The sequence below is a fragment of the Calypte anna genome, chromosome 7, assembly GCF_003957555.1.
Source record: "Calypte anna isolate BGI_N300 chromosome 7, bCalAnn1_v1.p, whole genome shotgun sequence".
Lineage (NCBI taxonomy): Eukaryota > Metazoa > Chordata > Aves > Apodiformes > Trochilidae > Calypte > Calypte anna.
The window spans coordinates 1,543,997-1,563,421 of record NC_044253.1 but is presented as its reverse complement, the minus strand read 5'-3'; the positions used below and the strand labels follow the sequence as shown (position 1 = coordinate 1,563,421).

At 40.4% G+C, this 19,425-nt stretch overlaps 1 protein-coding gene across 1 annotated transcript in view; it reads right to left on the bottom strand.

Annotated features, from left to right (window-relative positions):
- Positions 1-19,425, bottom strand: part of NEB (nebulin) — a 103,120-nt gene that overhangs the window by 52,318 nt on the left and 31,377 nt on the right. The window contains exons 44-70 of the mRNA XM_030453844.1: positions 18,942-19,253; positions 18,256-18,459; positions 17,810-17,914; positions 17,611-17,718; positions 16,802-17,113; positions 16,186-16,389; positions 14,204-14,308; positions 13,397-13,504; positions 12,545-12,856; positions 11,916-12,119; positions 11,353-11,457; positions 11,003-11,110; positions 9,708-10,019; positions 9,092-9,295; positions 8,384-8,488; positions 7,340-7,447; positions 6,521-6,832; positions 5,936-6,139; positions 4,766-4,870; positions 4,455-4,562; positions 3,766-4,077; positions 2,861-3,064; positions 2,575-2,679; positions 2,340-2,447; positions 1,866-2,177; positions 670-873; positions 318-422 (exon numbers count right to left, since the gene is read on the bottom strand). Coding sequence (XP_030309704.1) covers positions 318-422; positions 670-873; positions 1,866-2,177; positions 2,340-2,447; positions 2,575-2,679; positions 2,861-3,064; positions 3,766-4,077; positions 4,455-4,562; positions 4,766-4,870; positions 5,936-6,139; positions 6,521-6,832; positions 7,340-7,447; positions 8,384-8,488; positions 9,092-9,295; positions 9,708-10,019; positions 11,003-11,110; positions 11,353-11,457; positions 11,916-12,119; positions 12,545-12,856; positions 13,397-13,504; positions 14,204-14,308; positions 16,186-16,389; positions 16,802-17,113; positions 17,611-17,718; positions 17,810-17,914; positions 18,256-18,459; positions 18,942-19,253 — 4,995 coding nt within the window. The remainder of the gene's footprint in view (positions 1-317; positions 423-669; positions 874-1,865; positions 2,178-2,339; positions 2,448-2,574; positions 2,680-2,860; positions 3,065-3,765; positions 4,078-4,454; positions 4,563-4,765; positions 4,871-5,935; positions 6,140-6,520; positions 6,833-7,339; positions 7,448-8,383; positions 8,489-9,091; positions 9,296-9,707; positions 10,020-11,002; positions 11,111-11,352; positions 11,458-11,915; positions 12,120-12,544; positions 12,857-13,396; positions 13,505-14,203; positions 14,309-16,185; positions 16,390-16,801; positions 17,114-17,610; positions 17,719-17,809; positions 17,915-18,255; positions 18,460-18,941; positions 19,254-19,425) is intronic.

Here is a 19,425-nt window from a genome sequence, read left to right as displayed (position 1 = left end):
CACCAGTTTTGTGACCTATACTGAATAGAAAAGGGTTTGTAAAAGTTTAGAAAATATTTATACACCTTGGGCTCTCAACCATTTCAACAAAATAATAAGAGAGAATCTCAGTGGTGTATGATGTTAATGACTTTCAAACAGCTGCATGCAAGCATTTGTTTTTAAATGTCTAAATACTTTCAGAATACTCAGAGAAGGGAATGTTGCTAATTCCTGTACAGGGATAGACTTCAATGAGATTCACAGGACTTGATCTTAAATTCACAGGACAAACACACTATTTTATAGAAATGTAGAAAACAGAATGATAAACATACCTGGCTACAGTTAAGAGCATTAGCCTTGGCTAGGCTGATTTCAGGTGTGTCTGGCATAACATGGATCATAGTCTTGTCCTTTTCCCAGGCTTCTTTGTATTTTGACTGTTAAAATAGTTCATTTTATGACACTGTAATTATGGAATTTCACTTGTCAATAATATAAAACCCCATACAAACCCCCTCTCTTGAATTAATAAAAACTTAAATGTCTAGAAAAGCATTAAACTTGCATTAAGAATACCCCTGATGAAAGCATTAGAATACCACTGATTCGTTAGTTGGTTTTGAAGTGAGATTTCCCTGGAACTGTTTCTAGCTTTGATACAACTCTAAGAACATGGTAACATACAACGCTGACTTGCTCGGCGTTTGCTTTGGCCAGAACAACATCTGGGGAATCAACAATACTGGTGTATTTCAGGCTTTCGATGGGTGTTCTGTACACGTTATCACTCAGCAGATCCTGGGCTTGCTTCACTCTCTTAATTTCTGGAGAGTCATTAGGCAGCCAGCCAATCCCACGGAGCCATTCCAGGTCTGCCTTGTAAACAGCCTGCAGCAGGCATGGCCAGAGAAAAGAAAATATTGAGTTCAACATTAGTGTATTAATTAATTTAAGCCATACAAAAAAATATATTTTAGAAAATATCTAATCGGCCAGAGCTAGACTAATCCTTTTTATATACAAGAGGTGTTCAGTGTCATAAGTAAAATGCACTCCAGAAACCAGTTCTTAAGCTGTTAATTTTTCAAACAACACATTCTAAACCTGGTGCAGTCAAACAGAGAAGGAGTAGCTGAACAGAACTGCCATTAATGATGAAGAGTGTTAAGATCTTAAGAGAGTTTTCCTCTCCTCTCCAAAACACTTACTCCTCTAACACCTTAAACAATTTACACATCCAAACAAACCACCAAGCTGTGCAGCAGGACATTCAACAAAAAGGTTATGGAAGTAACAGGAACTACACCTAATTGGCATAACTCCTGAAGTGGTATTAGGTAATATTTAAGTTTTAATTGAGCAAATCCTTCAGCAAAACCAAGATCTCATTTCCTAAGTTTGTAACTAAAACAAAAGTAGTGACTGATGTTGACTGAAAACAGCAAAGCCAAAGCAGGAAGTCAGCTGCACTGACTGATGCTGCTTTGAAACCAGCCACTAAACACATCTTACCTGATATCTCACATACTTCTTGTGCAATTAAATAAATTTTCAAGTCCACTCAGATAAACAGAAGTGAAATAGCACAGTAGCTAACAGATAGCATTTCATAAGTCCCATCAAAGGAAAATAAATCTTTCATCCTCCCCAAACCACGATCCTCCAAAAGCACGTGTAACAAAGCTGATAACAGCTAAAGCTTTCAGAACATTTGGAGGTACTACCATCAATTTTTAAAGAGCAAATACGAGTAATAACATAAAAAAATGAAGAAAACGATCTGCAAGTAAATCTTTTTTGACAGTATAGCATCAAACCATTAAAATAAGGCCATGATACACCGCAAGAGCAGTAACTACCCCATCTCTCCACATACTCACATCACTCTGGAGGTCGTAGGCCTGCCTGGCGTGGATCACATCATTCTGGTCAGGCAGACAGGTCCACTGGTGCAGGTACTGGCGGTAGTCAATGTCACTGACAAGTGCCTGGCAGTCCTTGGCTGCCTGCACTGATATGGCATCCACTGGGATGTGGACCTGGGATTTGGAATCCTGGTAGGCCTTCTTGTAGAGCCGGTCGTTCTGCAGCGCCATGGCACGCGCGGCTAGCGACAGCTTGGGGTCCTCCTGGGCAGTTTTGCACCCAATGTAGTGGCCTTTCTGCTTCTCGTGGGCTTCTTTGTATTTGTACTAGAAAGACAAAACAACGTCAGCAGCCACAGAATTCTCACCCGGACACAACTGAAGAACAAAAGCTTCAGCTGCCCAGCTCTGAACCCAGCTGCACTTGGTTCTGCTGAGCAGGACTCAGGGAGAGACAGAGGAGGCAACCACATGAAGAGGAGACTGTACCTCACTGGCAATGTCCCTGGAAGCCTTGGCCTGTTTGATGGGAATGGCATCAGCTCTTAGGTCATAGCCTTTCGCCTTGACTTCATTCCAGGCCTTCTGATACTGTTTCTGTAAAGGAAATCCATCACCCTTGTTAGAGGCAGTCAAGACTCTCTGATATCAATAACTCTGGAAGTGCAATTGTCATACTCTATGCTTGATAACACTTCTCATGCATATCATTTTATTCACTTACATTGCTGATGGTGGCAGCATTGAATTTGGACTGCAGCATCACAGGAGTATCAGGAGGAAGGCAAACCTGTGTCTTATCTTTATCCCAGGCTTCCCGGTACAGGAGCTAAGGAGAAAGGGAACAGAAGGAAATTTCACTCAACACTGAGAATCCCACACCAAACGAAACCCTATGGTAATTCTGATTTGGAATAGTTTCCAACTTGTCATTCCCACACTACAAGTTCTAATCTCTACCACAAAGAAAAGCCATCACATGAAGAAAATAAAGGGAAAGTTAAGCTTACATCACTGAGGTTTGCAGCATTGATCTTCGCAAGGACGATATCTGGTGAGTCAGTAATGCTGGTGAACTTCTGGTCCTCTGGCCGTGTGCGGTACACCCGGTCACTCAGGATTTCCTGGGCTTTCTTGACTTTCACCACATCCACAGAACCTTCTGTCAACCAGCCAATGCCTCGCATCCACTCCAGGTCTGCCTTGTACACGTTCTACAAATCAACCAGGGATTATTTGCATTGCAGAGACAACTCTATGTACAGACAGATTTTGTAGAAGGTTTTCCTCAAGCTTCTTTTCACACAGTTACACAGCAAGTAGTCAAAAAAAAATGTGGTGTACTACATCCTTTCCAAAAACAGCTAAATCATAGAATAATTTGGGTAAGGAAGGGCCCTCTAAAGGTCATCTAGTCAACTCCACCCTGCAGTTAGCAGGGACACCTCAACCAGATCAGGTTGCTCAGAGCCTCATCAAATCTCATCTTGAATATCTCCATGGATGAGGCCTCAACTACTTTGGCAACATGTTCCATTTTTCCACCACCCTCGTAGTAAAGAATTTTTTCCTAACATCCAATCTAAATCTACTTTTCTCTTATCCACAATCCCTGTTCCATAGAGCAGGAAAGATACTTTTAAAGGTACTTTTTCCATGCAAGCCTGTGGCACAATCTCTGAGCAATCTGCAAGCAAATGTTCTACAACCTGACCAAAAAACCCCATCATTTTCTTCTGAACTGCCCAGAACCCTTCTGTCCTAGAGGCTGAAAACACTCCTGATTTGGAAAGATCACCAACATGAATTAAAACAAACACACTAGAGCTGACTGCAGGCACATGACCATGTATTTAAAAGGGTATTTGCCCAGTCACTTATAAAGAGAACCTCTTCTACAGTTCCTCTCACTCACATCACTCTGGAGGTCGTAGGCCTGCCTGGCGTGGATCACATCATTCTGGTCAGGCAGACAGGTCCACTGGTGCAGGTACTGGCGGTAGTCAATGTCACTGACAAGTGCCTGGCAGTCCTTGGCTGCCTGCACTGATATGGCATCCACTGGGATGTGGACCTGGGATTTGGAATCCTGGTAGGCCTTCTTGTAGAGCCGGTCGTTCTGCAGCGCCATGGCACGCGCGGCTAGCGACAGCTTGGGGTCCTCCTGGGCAGTTTTGCACCCAATGTAGTGGCCTTTCTGCTTCTCGTGGGCTTCTTTGTATTTGTACTAGAAAGGAAAAAAGGAATGTTGAAAGAAATGGTGAATCTGGGGTGTATTTTTCCAAAATTTTGTATTGCTACTCACATCTTTTTTTGTGTTATGAAATGTACACAATTAGGGTTTAGAAAGGCCTAACATTGTTCTACAGCATCTGTTTATTTCCATCTTTATTATGTTTTAATATCTGCTTAATGTTAATATTCCTGTGGAAATTGTTGCCCATTTTCTACTATCAGTTCTTCGTTAGAGGAATTCAAGATGATTCTAATATACAATATTTTAAGTGTTGTATGTTGCTTATTACTTCTGATTACTTCGCTCTTGCTTTTCAGGCTAGCTGAAAATAAATAACAAAATTAAAATAAAAGTAAAGGAGAACTTACATCACTTGCAATATTTCTTGATGCCTTTGCACTTTGGATTGGAATGGCATCAGCTCTCAGGTCATAACCCTTCTTTTTGGCTTCTTCCCAGGCTTGTGTATAAAGTTTCTACACAAGAGAAGACAGAAAATGACTTCTCAGTATTCTGAAAGATGGATTTTCTACACTTCAACATTTTTCAATATTTGTTCTTTTGATTTTCACAAGCACATGTTTAGAAGTTCCTTTATGATTAAAGCAATATTTGATTTTCTTAAATTAAGTAAAATTTCTGAATATCCATCAGTCTAGTCTGTGTTAAATGTTCTTACCTTGCTAGTATTGGCTGAGTTGGCCTTTGCTAACAAAATTTCCGGTGTGTCAGGCATGACATGAATTGACTTCTTGTCTGCATCCCAGGCTTCTGTGTATAAACGCTAGGAGAGAGGAAAACACATGCCCTCAAAAAGTTTCTTTATGTGTGTCACGATTGAGACACTGCAGATTTGAAAGCAGGAATTATCAAAAGTATGTCTATGATACAGAAGAGAAGCAAACTTGAAGCAGAACAAGACACATAAAACCGAGCTAATACATTTGTCCAAAGAAAGTAATTTAGTTTTACAAGGGGTAGATCAAGCAAGCTTTTGGTAAACTGACAGAACAAAGCTTCTCACTGAGAAGCTCAAGATAGAAGCTTTGTCCTTCCTCATTATTTCTGTTGGCACAGAAAAAGATTTAGGATTGTTGGAAAACTTCTCTAGGAGGAAAACAATATTCATTATTCTGCTGCATCTGTATGAGTTCTTTGATTGATACTTCTTATTAAAGGGAAGGAGTAGGTATTTTGTGACTTCCAGCCTTCAGGTGTGTGATAAATTGAAGCTTCACTCCCAGAGAATTTAAACTATTTCCTTATAATTTGATCATCATGCAGTATGACATTCAGTCAACAGTACATCACCATATCAGCTGCAGGAAAAGCCTCAACATTCTGCTACATCCTGTCTTATTGCATCACCACCTTTGGATATACCCTAACACCCTGTGGGACATCATTTCTGCAGATTTCACAGTGTTGTCTACAGAACTACAAAAATATTTAGCCCGTCCTACCCAAGATGAGGTTTGTATAGTGAAGCAGCATTAACAGAACAGAAAAAGTGTATCAACCCAAAAATTTAAAATAAGATTTCAATTGAGATAGGAGGAAGAGGGACATTCAACAGAAATTTTACTTATTTTTTAAGAGTAATACTAATCTAGTATTTTTATTTATCTGGATATTTTTATTTATCTGGATATTTTTATTAAGTGTCAGACAGCACCTTAGATAACAGCTTTCCTGTGCAAAGGCTGAATTAGAAAAGTTCTCTAAGTCCACAATAAAAGAGTTTAGTCTTACTTTGTATTTTGTGTTTTTCACCCAATGAAGGGGTTCTGTTAGCTGGTAACACTAGGGATTTCCTGAAAAGAATAAACAAATATACAAAAAATCTTACCTTGCTCATTATCTCAGCATTTTGCTTGGCTAAAACCATGGGCACAGAATCTGTCACACTAGTAAATTTCACTTGGTCTGGCGGCTGACGGTATTTCCTGTCACTCAGGATTTCTCCAGCCCTCTTTGCTTTCTCAACTTCAAGGGAACCAATAGGAACCCATCCAATACCTCTTAGCCATTCCATGTCTGCTTTGTAAACAGCCTGGAAAAAAATTGAAAGTTCATCACCTATGAAAATGTGATCAAATGTTAAAATTATTAGAAATAAGTATGTCCTAGTCCACAGAAACAGTTGTATATATTTCTTGTGAAAAGGATGTGTTTTTGAAGATTCAGTAAAATAATTGGTAAACAAAAAGGAGTAGAGTTATTGAAGAACTCCACAAATACTAGTTACACATAAATTACACCTCAAGATAAGGACCAAGAAAATAGGATTAAACATAAATTTGATGATAGAAAGTTAAACATTTCACCTTTGCCAACACGTATGGTGCAAGCAACTAAGGCATAATATATGTTGTAAAAATCAAATTGTATAAGACCAGTAAATTCAATGATGCAAAATGCATTATTTACTCACATCACTCTGCAGATCATAGGCTTGCCTAGCATGGATCACATCGTTCTGGTCTGGCAGACAGGTCCACTGATGGATGTAGTGGCGGTAATCGATATCGCTGACCAAGACTTGGCACTTCTTGGCCAACACAACTGCCAGCATGTCCACTGGGCTACTGAAGCTTGTCTTGGACTTCTCAAAGGCTTTCTTGTACTCTCTGTCACTCTGGATCTTGGCCACGTGCATGGACCACACCAACTTGGGATCATCCTCTATGTTCCGGGCCCCGATGTGGTGGCCCAGCTGCTTGCGGTAGCCTTCTTTGTACTTGTACTGAAATATAAACCAAGATATTGATCTTCTCTGTCACCTCTAAACATCAGTTATTCAAATATTTCCAATAGTAAAATATCCAAATTTCTCTATAAACTACAATTAAAAAGACCCAAATTGTCAAAATAACTCTGGTGCTAACAACATGGATCATCACAATAGAAGTTTACTATTAGAGTTTGAAATCACTAAACAGTGATTTTTAATAAAGCTTTTTCAACAAAGCACTCTTCATCAATATTAATGATGAATAATCTTACCCATTTCAACTATAATAATATACATACCTCAGATTTACCTAAAGATACAGCTTTATGAGCTACAGAAGCAACATAAAACCAGGATTCTATTGCCCATGTAACATTTCAACCTCACTATGTACAATTACAGTGTTAAAACATATATAATAAATTATGTTTTATTCTTTTATAGAATCCAGTTGATAGTTTTCAGGTTGGTTTCAGAACAGAGGTCACCACACAAATAAATGAAAAACTAGTTTCTTACATCACTGGCAATTTGCCTCGATGCTTTGGCAGCCTGAATGGGGATTGCATCAACTCTCAAGTCATAGCCTTTCTTTTTATCTTCTTCCATGGCTTGTTTGTAGAGTTTCTGGAAAGATGAAGAATCACACAAGAGGACCCATGCAAGTAAGGTTCATGTATCATATTATATTCCACGCAAAACAAGCTGTTTGTAAGTAGAGTTTTTAGACTGTGTAAACATTTTTTCTACCTCATCTTTATGGAACTTTTTTAACTCACAGCCTCAGATAAGCAGTAGGTACTAATTCACAAAGGAAGAGGTTTGCTAAATACTTTATCTAACAATATTTTTCTTTTACTACTGGCTAGAATTTTAGAGACAAACTATTCTGCTACACAGGTAGAATAAAAAGTAATTTTTAAAGCCACATCTTATTGAATTGAATTTAATTGCCTGAACTAACATTGAACACTGGGAGCTCTGCTCTTTAGAGTTGTACTGGAAATTACCAATTTGGCATTTCCAGTGCTGGAATTAATTTTAAAATTCCCAACAGGTTGTTATTTTTGCAGAAATTGCTCCAAAAAATTCCCTTCTCATGGAATTGATTACAGAATCCCAGAATGTTTGGGTTGGAAGAGACCTCCAAGCTCATCCAGCCCAACCTTTGCCCAACACCACAGTCAATACTAAACCCTGTGCTTAAGGACCAGCTCCAAATGCCTTTTAAATGCCTCCAGGGATGGGGACTCCACCACTGTCCTGGGCCATCCCAGTGACTGACAACCCTCTGAGTGAAAAAATATTTCCTAGCACCAGGCTGACCCTCCCCTGGCACAGCTTCCATCCATTCCCTCTCCATATAAATTCTCAATAGTGCTCACAGATATACATATGTACTACTCTAAAAATGCACAAATTATGTTTTTAAAGCCACAGTTTTGAGGATAAGTGCTAGAGATTCCTTAAAGACAGACTCTATCATCTATACAAGGTTTAACAGAATATTGGTGACCCAGCCATGAAACAGAGGAGTTACATTTAGAGACCTCACACACTCACCGTACTGTAGTTCTGCTTGTTCTGTTTTGCCAGGGTGATTTCAGGTGTGTCAGGCATGATGTGGATTTGTGTCTTGTCTTTATCCCAGGCCTCAGTATATAAACGCTGCAGAAAAAGTAATGGATGTTACAGGGGGAAAACATAAGGAGACAACAGTGAGATCTCCTAAGAAATAACAAGAATTACAGATCTGTACTCCAAGTTAAGCCTAAGAAATCCTGATTCCATATATAGCATATTGACTTCTCTAAGTCACTGAGTTACTTAGAAAATATTCTATTTAAAAAAAAAATGTTTATAATAGAGGCACAGCTATCAGACATACAGAGCTCTCAACTCTGACAACAAGGCCTGTTTGAAAGAGGAAAAGGTTTCGTTGACATACAGAGGATGGAGATCAGGGCAATAGATTCAGGAAAACTTACCTTTTAAGTACTCTGCTGAATTAATTAAAATCAAGGCATTTCAAAGGCTGTTTTAAAAGAAGTAGTTTATCATTTTATTAAAGTATATTTTTATTATATATATATATTTATTATATATATATATATTTATTATATATATTTAGTTATTAAAATTTATTACCAAGAAGGTAGCCTACACTTCTAGAGCCCTGTGTTTCTGAAATTGCACACAGCAACCACACATCCATATCTATGGTCTCCAGTGTTTAGGAGGAGATTGCTGGCATGTCAAATCAAGACTCACCTTATTCATTGTGTCTGCATTCTGCTTGGCTAAGACCATCTCCAGAGAATCAGTCACACTGGTAAACTTGATGGTGTCAGGGCGCTGACGGTATATTTTATCACTCAAAATCTCTCCTGCCTTCTTGGCCTTTTCAACCTCCAAGGAACCAATTGGGACCCAACCAATGCCTCGTAACCATTCCAGGTCAGACTTGTAGCAGTGCTAGGACAAGAAAATACACCCATCATCATTATGATCATAATACCAATACAATTTAGATGGTGTGCCTTCTTGCAGTTAAGTAAACTCACTACTGATGTTTAATTCAAACAAAATAGAAAACTTGGGAAAAATTCTTAGAAAATAAAACTTCATTTCATCTAGAAGAGCAAAACAAGTATGGATGTACCACAGGATGGTAAATGAGATGTAGCTCAAATTATAGAATTACAGAATTCCATTTAAATACCAGTTGGTTACTACATCATGTAGCAGCCCGAGTTTCAATTTACCAAAGAAGTTAAGAGCAACTCTTGAAAATTGTGTTCTAACACAATTGTTTGTGATTGCCTGGTCCACCTATGTATAATCTCAAACACATTGCTTATCAAAAATGAAAGCAGAAGGAGCTTACATCACTCTGCAGATCATAGGCTTGCCTAGCATGGATCACATCGTTCTGGTCTGGCAGACAGGTCCACTGATGGATGTAGTGGCGGTAATCGATATCGCTGACCAAGCCTTGGCACTTCTTGGCCAACACGACTGCCAGCATGTCCACTGGGCTACTGAAGCTTGTCTTGGACTTCTCAAAGGCTTTCTTGTACTCTCTGTCACTCTGGATCTTGGCCACGTGCATGGACCACACCAACTTGGGATCATCCTCTATGTTCCGGGCCCCGATGTGGTGGCCCTGCTGCTTGCGGTAGCCTTCTTTGTACTTGTACTGAAATGAAGTAGTCAGATTCACTTGGTATATTTATTAAATAATAAATAACTCCCACAATGTAACATGATAATTTATGTATTTTTAGAGAAAAATATTGCTTATGTCTTTTTTGTGCTTTGTTATTTTTCACACAATGAAGATTTGTATTACAAACATAATTATCTTTTATTATCATTCTTTTATCTTTTATTAATTTTAGTTGTAACTATATCATGCTTTAAATTAACTAAATATTTAAGTTCCTATACTTAGTAGCAAGTAGGTAGTCTGATATTCCACATCTTTTTAGCATTGACATTAAAACTTAAAGGTTAACTTATTGTCAACATTTTTGGTGAAAATAGTCTGAGTTGTTCATAACTCTATCAGTTTAAATGCCAATCTTAATATAAAACAAAACAGGAAAAAAATGATCTGTTATCCTCTCTCTCTTAGTGATGTTTCCTCATGCAGAAGCAAAACCTGTCACTGTCATTGCATTTGACATTCCTGATTTTATATTCAGACATCTTGAATTTCAATGTGACACTTCAGAAGGACTAATTTTTCTCAGGAGAAGACAAGACTTTAGAACATTTAGAAGTTATTCCCTAATAATATCTATTTTGAAGAGACATTTAAAAATATTTCCTATTTTTAACCAGGAATTATTTTGACTAAAAACTTCCAACATAGACTCATCTGCCTTACAGATCAGCCCTCCTGAATATCCATGGTTATCAGTGGAACTATTACAGAGGACATAGAAATAAGCTTCTCTTGTTTCATTTCTGTGATAATTTACCTCATGCAGAGAGATAATGGTTGTCCATTCCTCTCATGTACTAAAGGCAAGCAGTAGAATCACTGGATTTCAGTGTTATCTATTCTATGAACTTAAAGGTACTACATTAACAAACAATGGAACAAATATTCTGATTCTCCTGCATTTCTAAATTCATACAGACATGATTAAAAAAAGAAAAAAAAAGTGTGCTTACATCACTGGCAATATCTCTGGATGCTTTGGCAGATTGAATTGGAATGGCATCATAACGTAAATCATAACCTTTCTTCTTCGAATCCTCCAAAGCTAGCTTGTACATTTTCTGTGAGAAAAATAAAATGAAGTTACACTTCAGTTGAGCACATCTCTTTAATAAAAGAAATTAAGCCTCTAAATTATATAGCTAATGCTCAGATAATTTAAATACCTGAACATTCTCTAGAAAATTAAAAAAAAAAAACACCTTTCGAAGATCTTGTGGTTGTACTGTAGACACTTGCAAACTGGAAGTCATTGGGCTTTTCAGAAAGCCTTTAACTCTCACACCTATTCAGGTTTACTCACCTCACTGTAGTTTATTCGGTTTTGTTTAGCTAGCAGGATTTCTGGTGTGTCAGGCATGACATGAATCATGGTCTTATCTTTATTCCATGCTTCAGTGTATAAACGCTAAGAAAGAACACAGTAAGAGGTTAACATTGCATTCCAATTCCAAGCACCTCATTAACCAAGCAAAACATAGAGCATTCAAGGTAAGATTACAGGAAATTTGTCATAGATAAAAAGTTCTACATTTAATCAGAGAAAGCTACCACTATTAAAAGGAGAATTTATCTGAAGAAATTTACCAACATGTACAAAAATCCCACTTTCTTTAAGAATAATACAACAAGCAAAGCATTATTACTGCTTACTACACAGACATGCCAGAACAAAATACAGAATATCATGACAAAGTTGAGTCTTGCATTAACTAGGCCAAGAGTTATGACTGAATAAAACACAGCACTCTTTCTAAAAAAATGCCATCTCTGAACTTAAGCATCACTTGTGATCAGTATACTTCTCATCCTGTCTTGAACATTGAGGAGATGGCTGACATGTTGCCCAATCAAATCAAGACTCACCTTATTCATTGTGTCTGCATTCTGCTTGGCTAAGACCATCTCCAGAGAATCAGTCACACTGGTAAACTTGATGGTGTCAGGACGCTGACGGTATATTTTATCACTCAAAATCTCTCCTGCCTTCTTGGCCTTTTCAACCTCCAAGGAACCAATTGGGACCCAACCAATCCCTCGTAACCATTCCATGTCAGACTTGTAGCAGTGCTAGGACAAAAAGTACACAGGTTATTCTAACTATAATAATAGTAATACAAATACAATTTATATGATACATTTTTCCTAGTTAAGTAAACTCACTACTGACGTTTAATTCAAACAAAATAGAATAATTTAGGAAAAAATCTTAGAAAATTTCATTTCATTTTCATTTCATCTACATGAAGAGGGAAATCAGTATCCAAGTACCACAAAATGGCAAATGAGACATAGTTCAAATTATAGAATTTCAGAATTCCATTTAAATACCAGTTGGTTACTACATCATGTAGCAGCCCGAGTTTCAATTTACCAAAGAAGTGAAGAGCAACTCCTGAAAATTGTGTTCCACCAGATTTGTATGTGTTTCCTGGTCCACCTATGTATAATCTCAGACACATTGCTTATCAAAAAAGAAAGCAGAAGGAGCTTACATCACTCTGCAGATCATAGGCTTGCCTAGCATGGATCACATCGTTCTGGTCTGGCAGACAGGTCCACTGATGGATGTAATGGCGGTAATCGATATCGCTGACCAAGCCTTGGCACTTCTTGGCCAACACAACTGCCAGCATGTCCACTGGGCTACTGAAGCTTGTCTTGGACTTCTCAAAGGCTTTCTTGTACTCTCTGTCACTCTGGATCTTGGCCACGTGCATGGACCACACCAACTTGGGATCATCCTCTATGTTCCGGGCCCCGATGTGGTGGCCCAGCTGCTTGCGGTAGCCTTCTTTGTACTTGTACTGAAATATAAACCAAGATATTGATCTTCTCTGTCACCTCTAAACATCAGTTATTCAAATATTTCCAATAGTAAAATATCCAAATTTCTCTATAAACTACAATTAAAAAGACCCAAATTGTCAAAATAACTCTGGTGCTAACAACGTGGATCATCACAATAAAAGTTTACTATTAGAGTTTGAAATCACTAAACAGTGATTTTTAAGAAAGCTTTTTCAACAAAGCACTCTTCATCAATATTAATGATGAATAATCTTACCCATTTCAACTATAATAACATACATACCTCAGATTTACCTAAAGATACAGCTTTATGAGCTACAGAAGCAACATAAAACCAGGATTCTATTGCCCATGTAACCTCTCAACCTCACTATGTACAATTACAGTACTGAAACATATATAATAATTTGCTTCCAAATATCTATTATTTGAGATTACAGTGTAGTTGAAATGCCTTTTATAGAATCCAGTTGATAGTTTTCAGGTTGCAGAGAACAGAGGTCACCACACAAATAAATGAAAAACTAGTTTCTTACATCACTGGCAATTTGCCTTGATGCTTTGGCAGCCTGAATGGGGATTGCATCAACTCTCAGGTCATAGCCTTTCTTTTTATCTTCTTCCATGGCTTGTTTGTACAGGTTCTGAAAAGGTGAAGAATTAAACAAGAATTAAACTTACTTACCCACATAAGTAAGGTTCAAGTATCATATTATATTCCACACAATACAAGCTGTTTGTAAGTAGAGTTTTTAGACCGTGAAAATATTTTTTCTATCTCATCTTTATGGAACTTTCTTAACTCACAGTCTCCTATGAGCAGTAGGTACAAATTCACAAAGGAAGAGGTTTGCTAAATACTTTATCTAACAATATTTTTCTTTTGCTACTTTAACAGAACACTGGCTAGAACTTTAAAGACAAATGGTGCTTCTATACAGGTGGAGTAAAATGTACCCTTTAAAGCCACATCCTATTGGATTGAATTTAATTGCCTGAACTAGCACTGAACACTGGTAGCACTGCTCCTTAGAATTGTACTGGAAATTCACTTTTTGGCATTTCCAGTGCTGGAATTAATTTTGTACATTGCCAGCATTATGTATGCTGGCAGAAATGATTCAAAAAAATTCCCTTCTCATGGAATTTGTTCTCCAGAGTGCTCACAGATATACATATGTACTACTCTAAAAATGCACAAATTATGTTTTTAAAGTCACAATTTTGAGGACAAGTGCTAGAGATTCCTTAAAGACAGAGATTATATCATCTCTATAAGGTTTTACAGAATAATGGTGACCCATGAAACAGAGGAGTTACATTTAGAGACCTCACACACTCACCGTACTGTAGTTCAGCTTGTTCTGTTTTGCCAGGGTGATTTCAGGTGTGTCAGGCATGATGTGGATTTGTGTCTTGTCTTTTTCCCATGCCTCAGTATATAAACGCTGCAGAAAAAGTAATGGATGTTACAGAGAGGAAAACATAAGGTGACAACAGTGAGATCTCCTAAGAAATAACAAGAATTACAGATCTGTACTCCAAGTTAAGCCTAAGAAATCCTGATTCCATATATAAAAATGATATTTTAGATCCAGTCCTCTAAGTCACTTGAGGTCCAGGCTAAGATTGAGTTACTTAGAAAAAATTCTATTAAAAAAAATATGTTTATAATAGAGGCACAGCTGTCAGTCACACAGAGATCTCAACTCTGAGAACAAGGCCTGTTTGAAAGAGGAAAAGGTTTCATTGACATAAGGAGGATGGAGATCAGGGCCACAGATTCAGGAAAACTTACTTATTAAGTACTATGCTGAATTGATTAAAATAAAAGTATTTCAAAGGCTGCCTTAGAATAAGTAGTTTATTATTTGCAAGATTACTAGAAAAACTTGATAAACTATTGGATGTACTGGACAACTGTCTGCATTAAAAATTAGATGAAACTTAGGCAACAAATTGCTAGCTATGCAGGAAAGTGCATGGAAAGATTCACAACTGATAATTCCAAGTTTAACTTGGTAACTTGGAAGATGTTATTAAAATAGCACTTGCTGAAAACAAATTACCTTTTGATTACCAAGAAGGTAGATTACACTTTTCATCATAGAATCACAGAATCATAGAACTGGCTGGGTTGGAAGGGACCTCAGAGATCATCAAGTCCAACCCTTGATCCACTCCCCCCGTGGTTCCCAGCCCATGGCACTCAGTGCCACATCCAGGCTCTTTGGAAAGATCTCCAGACACGGAGAATCCACTACTTCCCTGGGCAGCCCATTCCAATGCCTGATCACCCTCTCCAGAAAGAAATTCTTTCTCATCTCCAACCTAAACCTCCCCTGGCACAACTTGAGACCCTGCCCTCTTGTCTTGCTGAGAGTTGCCTGGGAAAAGAGCCCAACCCCCCACTGGCTCCAACCTCCTTTCAGGGAGTTGCAGAGAGTGATGAGGTCTCCCCTGAGCCTCCTCTTCTCCAGCCTCAACACCCTCAGCTCCCTCAGCCCTTCCTCACAGGAATTCTGCTGGATCCCTTCACAGCCTCCTTGCTCTTCTCTGGACCTGCTCCAGCACCTCAAGCTCCTTCCTGAGCTGAGGGGCCCAGAACTGGACACAGGACTCAAGCTGTGGCCTCCCCAGAGCTGAGCACAGGGGCAGAATCCCTTCCCTGGACCTGCTGGCCACGCTGTTCCTGAGCCAGCCCAGGATGCCATTGGCCTTCTTGGCCACCTGGGCACACTGCTGGCTCATGTTGAGCTTCCTGTCACCCCAAACTCCAGGTCCCTTTCTGCCACTCTGTGCCCAGCCTGGAGCACCCCATGGGGTTGTTGTGGCCAAAGTGCAGGACCCGGCACTTGGAATGTTGAACCTCATCCCCTTGGCATCAGCCCAACTCTCCAGTCTCTCCAGGTCCCTCTGCAGAGCCCTCCTGCCTTCCAGCTGATCCACACTCCCCCCAGCTTGGTGTCATCTGTGAATTTGCTGATGATGGACTCAATCCCCTCATCTAAATCATCACTAAAGATATTGAACAGCACTGGGCCCAACACTGATCCCTGGGGGACACCACAGCCGCCATTTTGATGCAGCCCCGTTCAGCACCACTCTCTGGGCCCGGCCCTCCAGCCAGTTCCTAACCCAGCACAGGGTGCTCCTGTCCAAGCTGTGGGCTGACAGCTTCTTCAGGAGGATGCTGTGGGAGATAGTGTCACTTTTAGAGCCCCGTGTCAATGAAATTTCACACAGCAACCACACATCTGTATCTATGGTCTCCAGTGTTTAGGAGGAGATGGCTGACATGTTGCCCAATCAAATCAAGACTCACCTTATTCATTGTGTCTGCATTCTGCTTGGCTAAGACCATCTCCAGAGAATCAGTCACACTGGTAAACTTGATGGTGTCAGGGCGCTGACGGTATATCTTATCACTCAAGATCTCTCCTGCCTTCTTGGCCTTTTCAACCTCCAAGGAACCAATTGGGACCCAACCAATGCCTCGTAACCATTCCATGTCAGACTTGTAGCAGTGCTAGGACAAAAAATACACAGGTTATTCTAACTATAATAATACAAATAGAAATTACATGGTGCATCAATTCATAATTTAGTAAACTCACTACTGATGTTTAATTCAACCAAATACAAAACTTAGAAAAAATTCTTAGAAAATAAAACTTCATTTCATCTACATGAAGAGGGAAATCAGTATCCAAGTACCACAGAATGGCAAATGAGACATAGTTCAAATTATAGAGTTTCAGAATTCCACTTAAATACCAGTTGGTTACTACATCATGTAGCAGCCCAAGTTTCAATTTACCAAAGAAGTGAAGAGCAACTCCTGAAAATTGTGTTCCACCAGATTTGTATGTGTTTCCTGGTCCACCTATGTATAATCTCAAACACATTGCTTATCAAAAATGAAAGCAGAAGGAGCTTACATCACTCTGCAGATCATAGGCTTGCCTAGCATGGATCACATCGTTCTGGTCTGGCAGACAGATCCACTGATGGATGTAGTGGCGGTAATCGATATCGCTGACCAAGCCTTGGCACTTCTTGGCCAACACGACTGCCAGCATGTCCACTGGGCTACTGAAGCTTGTCTTGGACTTCTCAAAGGCTTTCTTGTACTCTCTGTCACTCTGGATCTTGGCCACGTGCATGGACCACACCAACTTGGGATCATCCTCTATGTTCCGGGCCCCGATGTGGTGGCCCTGCTGCTTGCGGTAGCCTTCTTTGTACTTGTACTACAAGCAAAAAACAGTTGAGTGAGTGATAATTGAGTTTTCCTCTACAACACAGGCAGCCTCTGTGGCACAATCACCAACTTAATTCTTGAAACCAGACAGAATTTAGAGGGATAAAATAGCTTGCAATCTACAGTGTAGAGCAACAGAAGGATGTAACATTATCTGTCTGATACCAACCTCACATTTTGATTATACTACCTGTTTTAAAGATCAAGAGCTATTGCCCAGGTCCCACACCTGCTGCCTCCAGACTATCTGTAGATTCCTTCACAATCCTTCATACTCATGACTTGCAAGGCCAGCTACAGACAAAGGCTCCAGATCCATCACATCCATGGCAAAGCTGAGTGGCCATGCTGTGTCAGAGCTGCTTAGAGGGATGAGTCAGAGCACCCTCCATTCCTCTACAGCTGAAAGTCTTGGGCTTCAGCTGCAGCCACCTGAAAACTGCCCCATTTGACAGGGTGTGCCTCCAAGGGCTCCTGTGAACTTACATCACTTGCAATGTCTCTGGAAGCTTTGGCAGACTTGATGGGGATGGCATCTACCCTCAGGTCATAGCCCTTCTTCTTCTCCTCCTCCATCGCCTGCCTGTACTTTTTCTGAAAGAACAACAAGCATTCCCATCACACAACATTTCATCCCAAGCCACAGCGCTGGCCAGGCACACCCAGGCCCAGCTCAAACACCTACCTCACTGTAGTTCACTTTGTTCTGCTGGGCTAGCAAAATCTCAGGTGTGTCTGGCATGATGTGAATGCTGGTTTTATCCTTCTCCCAGGCTGCTGTGTACGAGTGCTGGAAAAAGGAGCGTGGTGTCAAGGGAGATCAAAGGAACACAGGGCAACAACCTCAGCAACTGCAGCAAGGGGCCTCGACTTCGTGGTGACTCAGGAATGCCTTTTCTTGGACACAAAACAATCAAACACTTCCCCCTCTTTTCTTTTCCACCCTGCACCCAATCACTGCTCCAAACACACCCCAGAGTTTCATCTCAAGCAAGGAACACAAACACCCCCCGATGCAAGAGGATGCAACCTCCCCTTGGCAGACCCCAGTTCCCCAGTTGGAGACAGCCCCACTCCCCAGGGCAGGAAGGTGCTCCTTGCCCTCTGGGTGCACACACAAGGAAATCTCACTTGGTTCATGATCTGTGAGTTGTTCTTTGCCAGCACCATGGGCATGGAGTCAGGCAGGCTGGTGAATTTGATGGTGTCTGGGTGCTGCCGGTACTTCCTGTCACTCAGGATGAGGCTCGCCCTCTTATTCTTCTCCTCATCCAGGGAGCCAATGGGGGACCAGCCAATGCCCCTCAGCCACATCAAGTCAGACTTGTACACATTCTGAAAGGGCAGGAAGGACACAAACAGCTCAACGACCTTCTTTCTCTATGTAAACACTTCTCCTAACAAGAGAAGCTCTGGCTTCAATGCACATTCCCCTGCGGCAATCCCACCCACCACCAGAAAAGGCGTTCGAGTGCTCAGCTCCCTCACACTGCACTCAGGGCTTCTTTTGCCCACAGCGTCTATAAAAAGGACACATTTGACTTTCTTTTCCTAACCCTTAAATACAGATCTCCAGACACCTCCAGCAATCCTCCCACATCATGCAACATAGAGCGTTTCTGTGACCATACAGTATGACACCACATAAATTTATTTCTGCCCATTCTTGACAGAAATTTTCAGTAAGAGAGTAGGGCCCAGTCTACTCGCAGGCTCACAATATCAGCCAAGGCTTTTTGCTCCACCTGGAGCGTCTCCAACAAAGGAAGAGAAGACAAGAAACACTTTTGGGTTTCACACAGAAGAAAACAACTTACATCACTCTGGAGGTCATACACTCTCCTGGCTTGTACAACATCACTCTGGTCTGGCAGACAGGTCCACCGATGCAGGGGGTGCTTGTAATCAACATCACTGACCAACTCCTGGCACTTCTTGGCCAACACAATTCCCAGCATATCCACTGGGCTACTGAAGCTTGTCTTGGACTTCTCAAAGGCTTTCTTGTACTCTCTGTCACTCTGGATCTTGGCCACGTGCATGGACCACACCATCTTGGGATCATCCTCTATGTTCCGGGCCCCGATGTGGTGACCCTGCTGCTTGCGGTAGCCTTCTTTGTACTTGTACTGAAGGGGAAAAGAAGCTCAGTAAGTTTCTGACCAGCTCTTCTCCCTTCTGACACTATTCTCTACCAGCTCCTGCCAGCCACAGCTTTGCTAATGGAACCTGGCAAGATCACCATGTGAACAGGCCTCAATGTGCAGCAGATCCCCTCTGTATCTTACACTTCAAACCCAC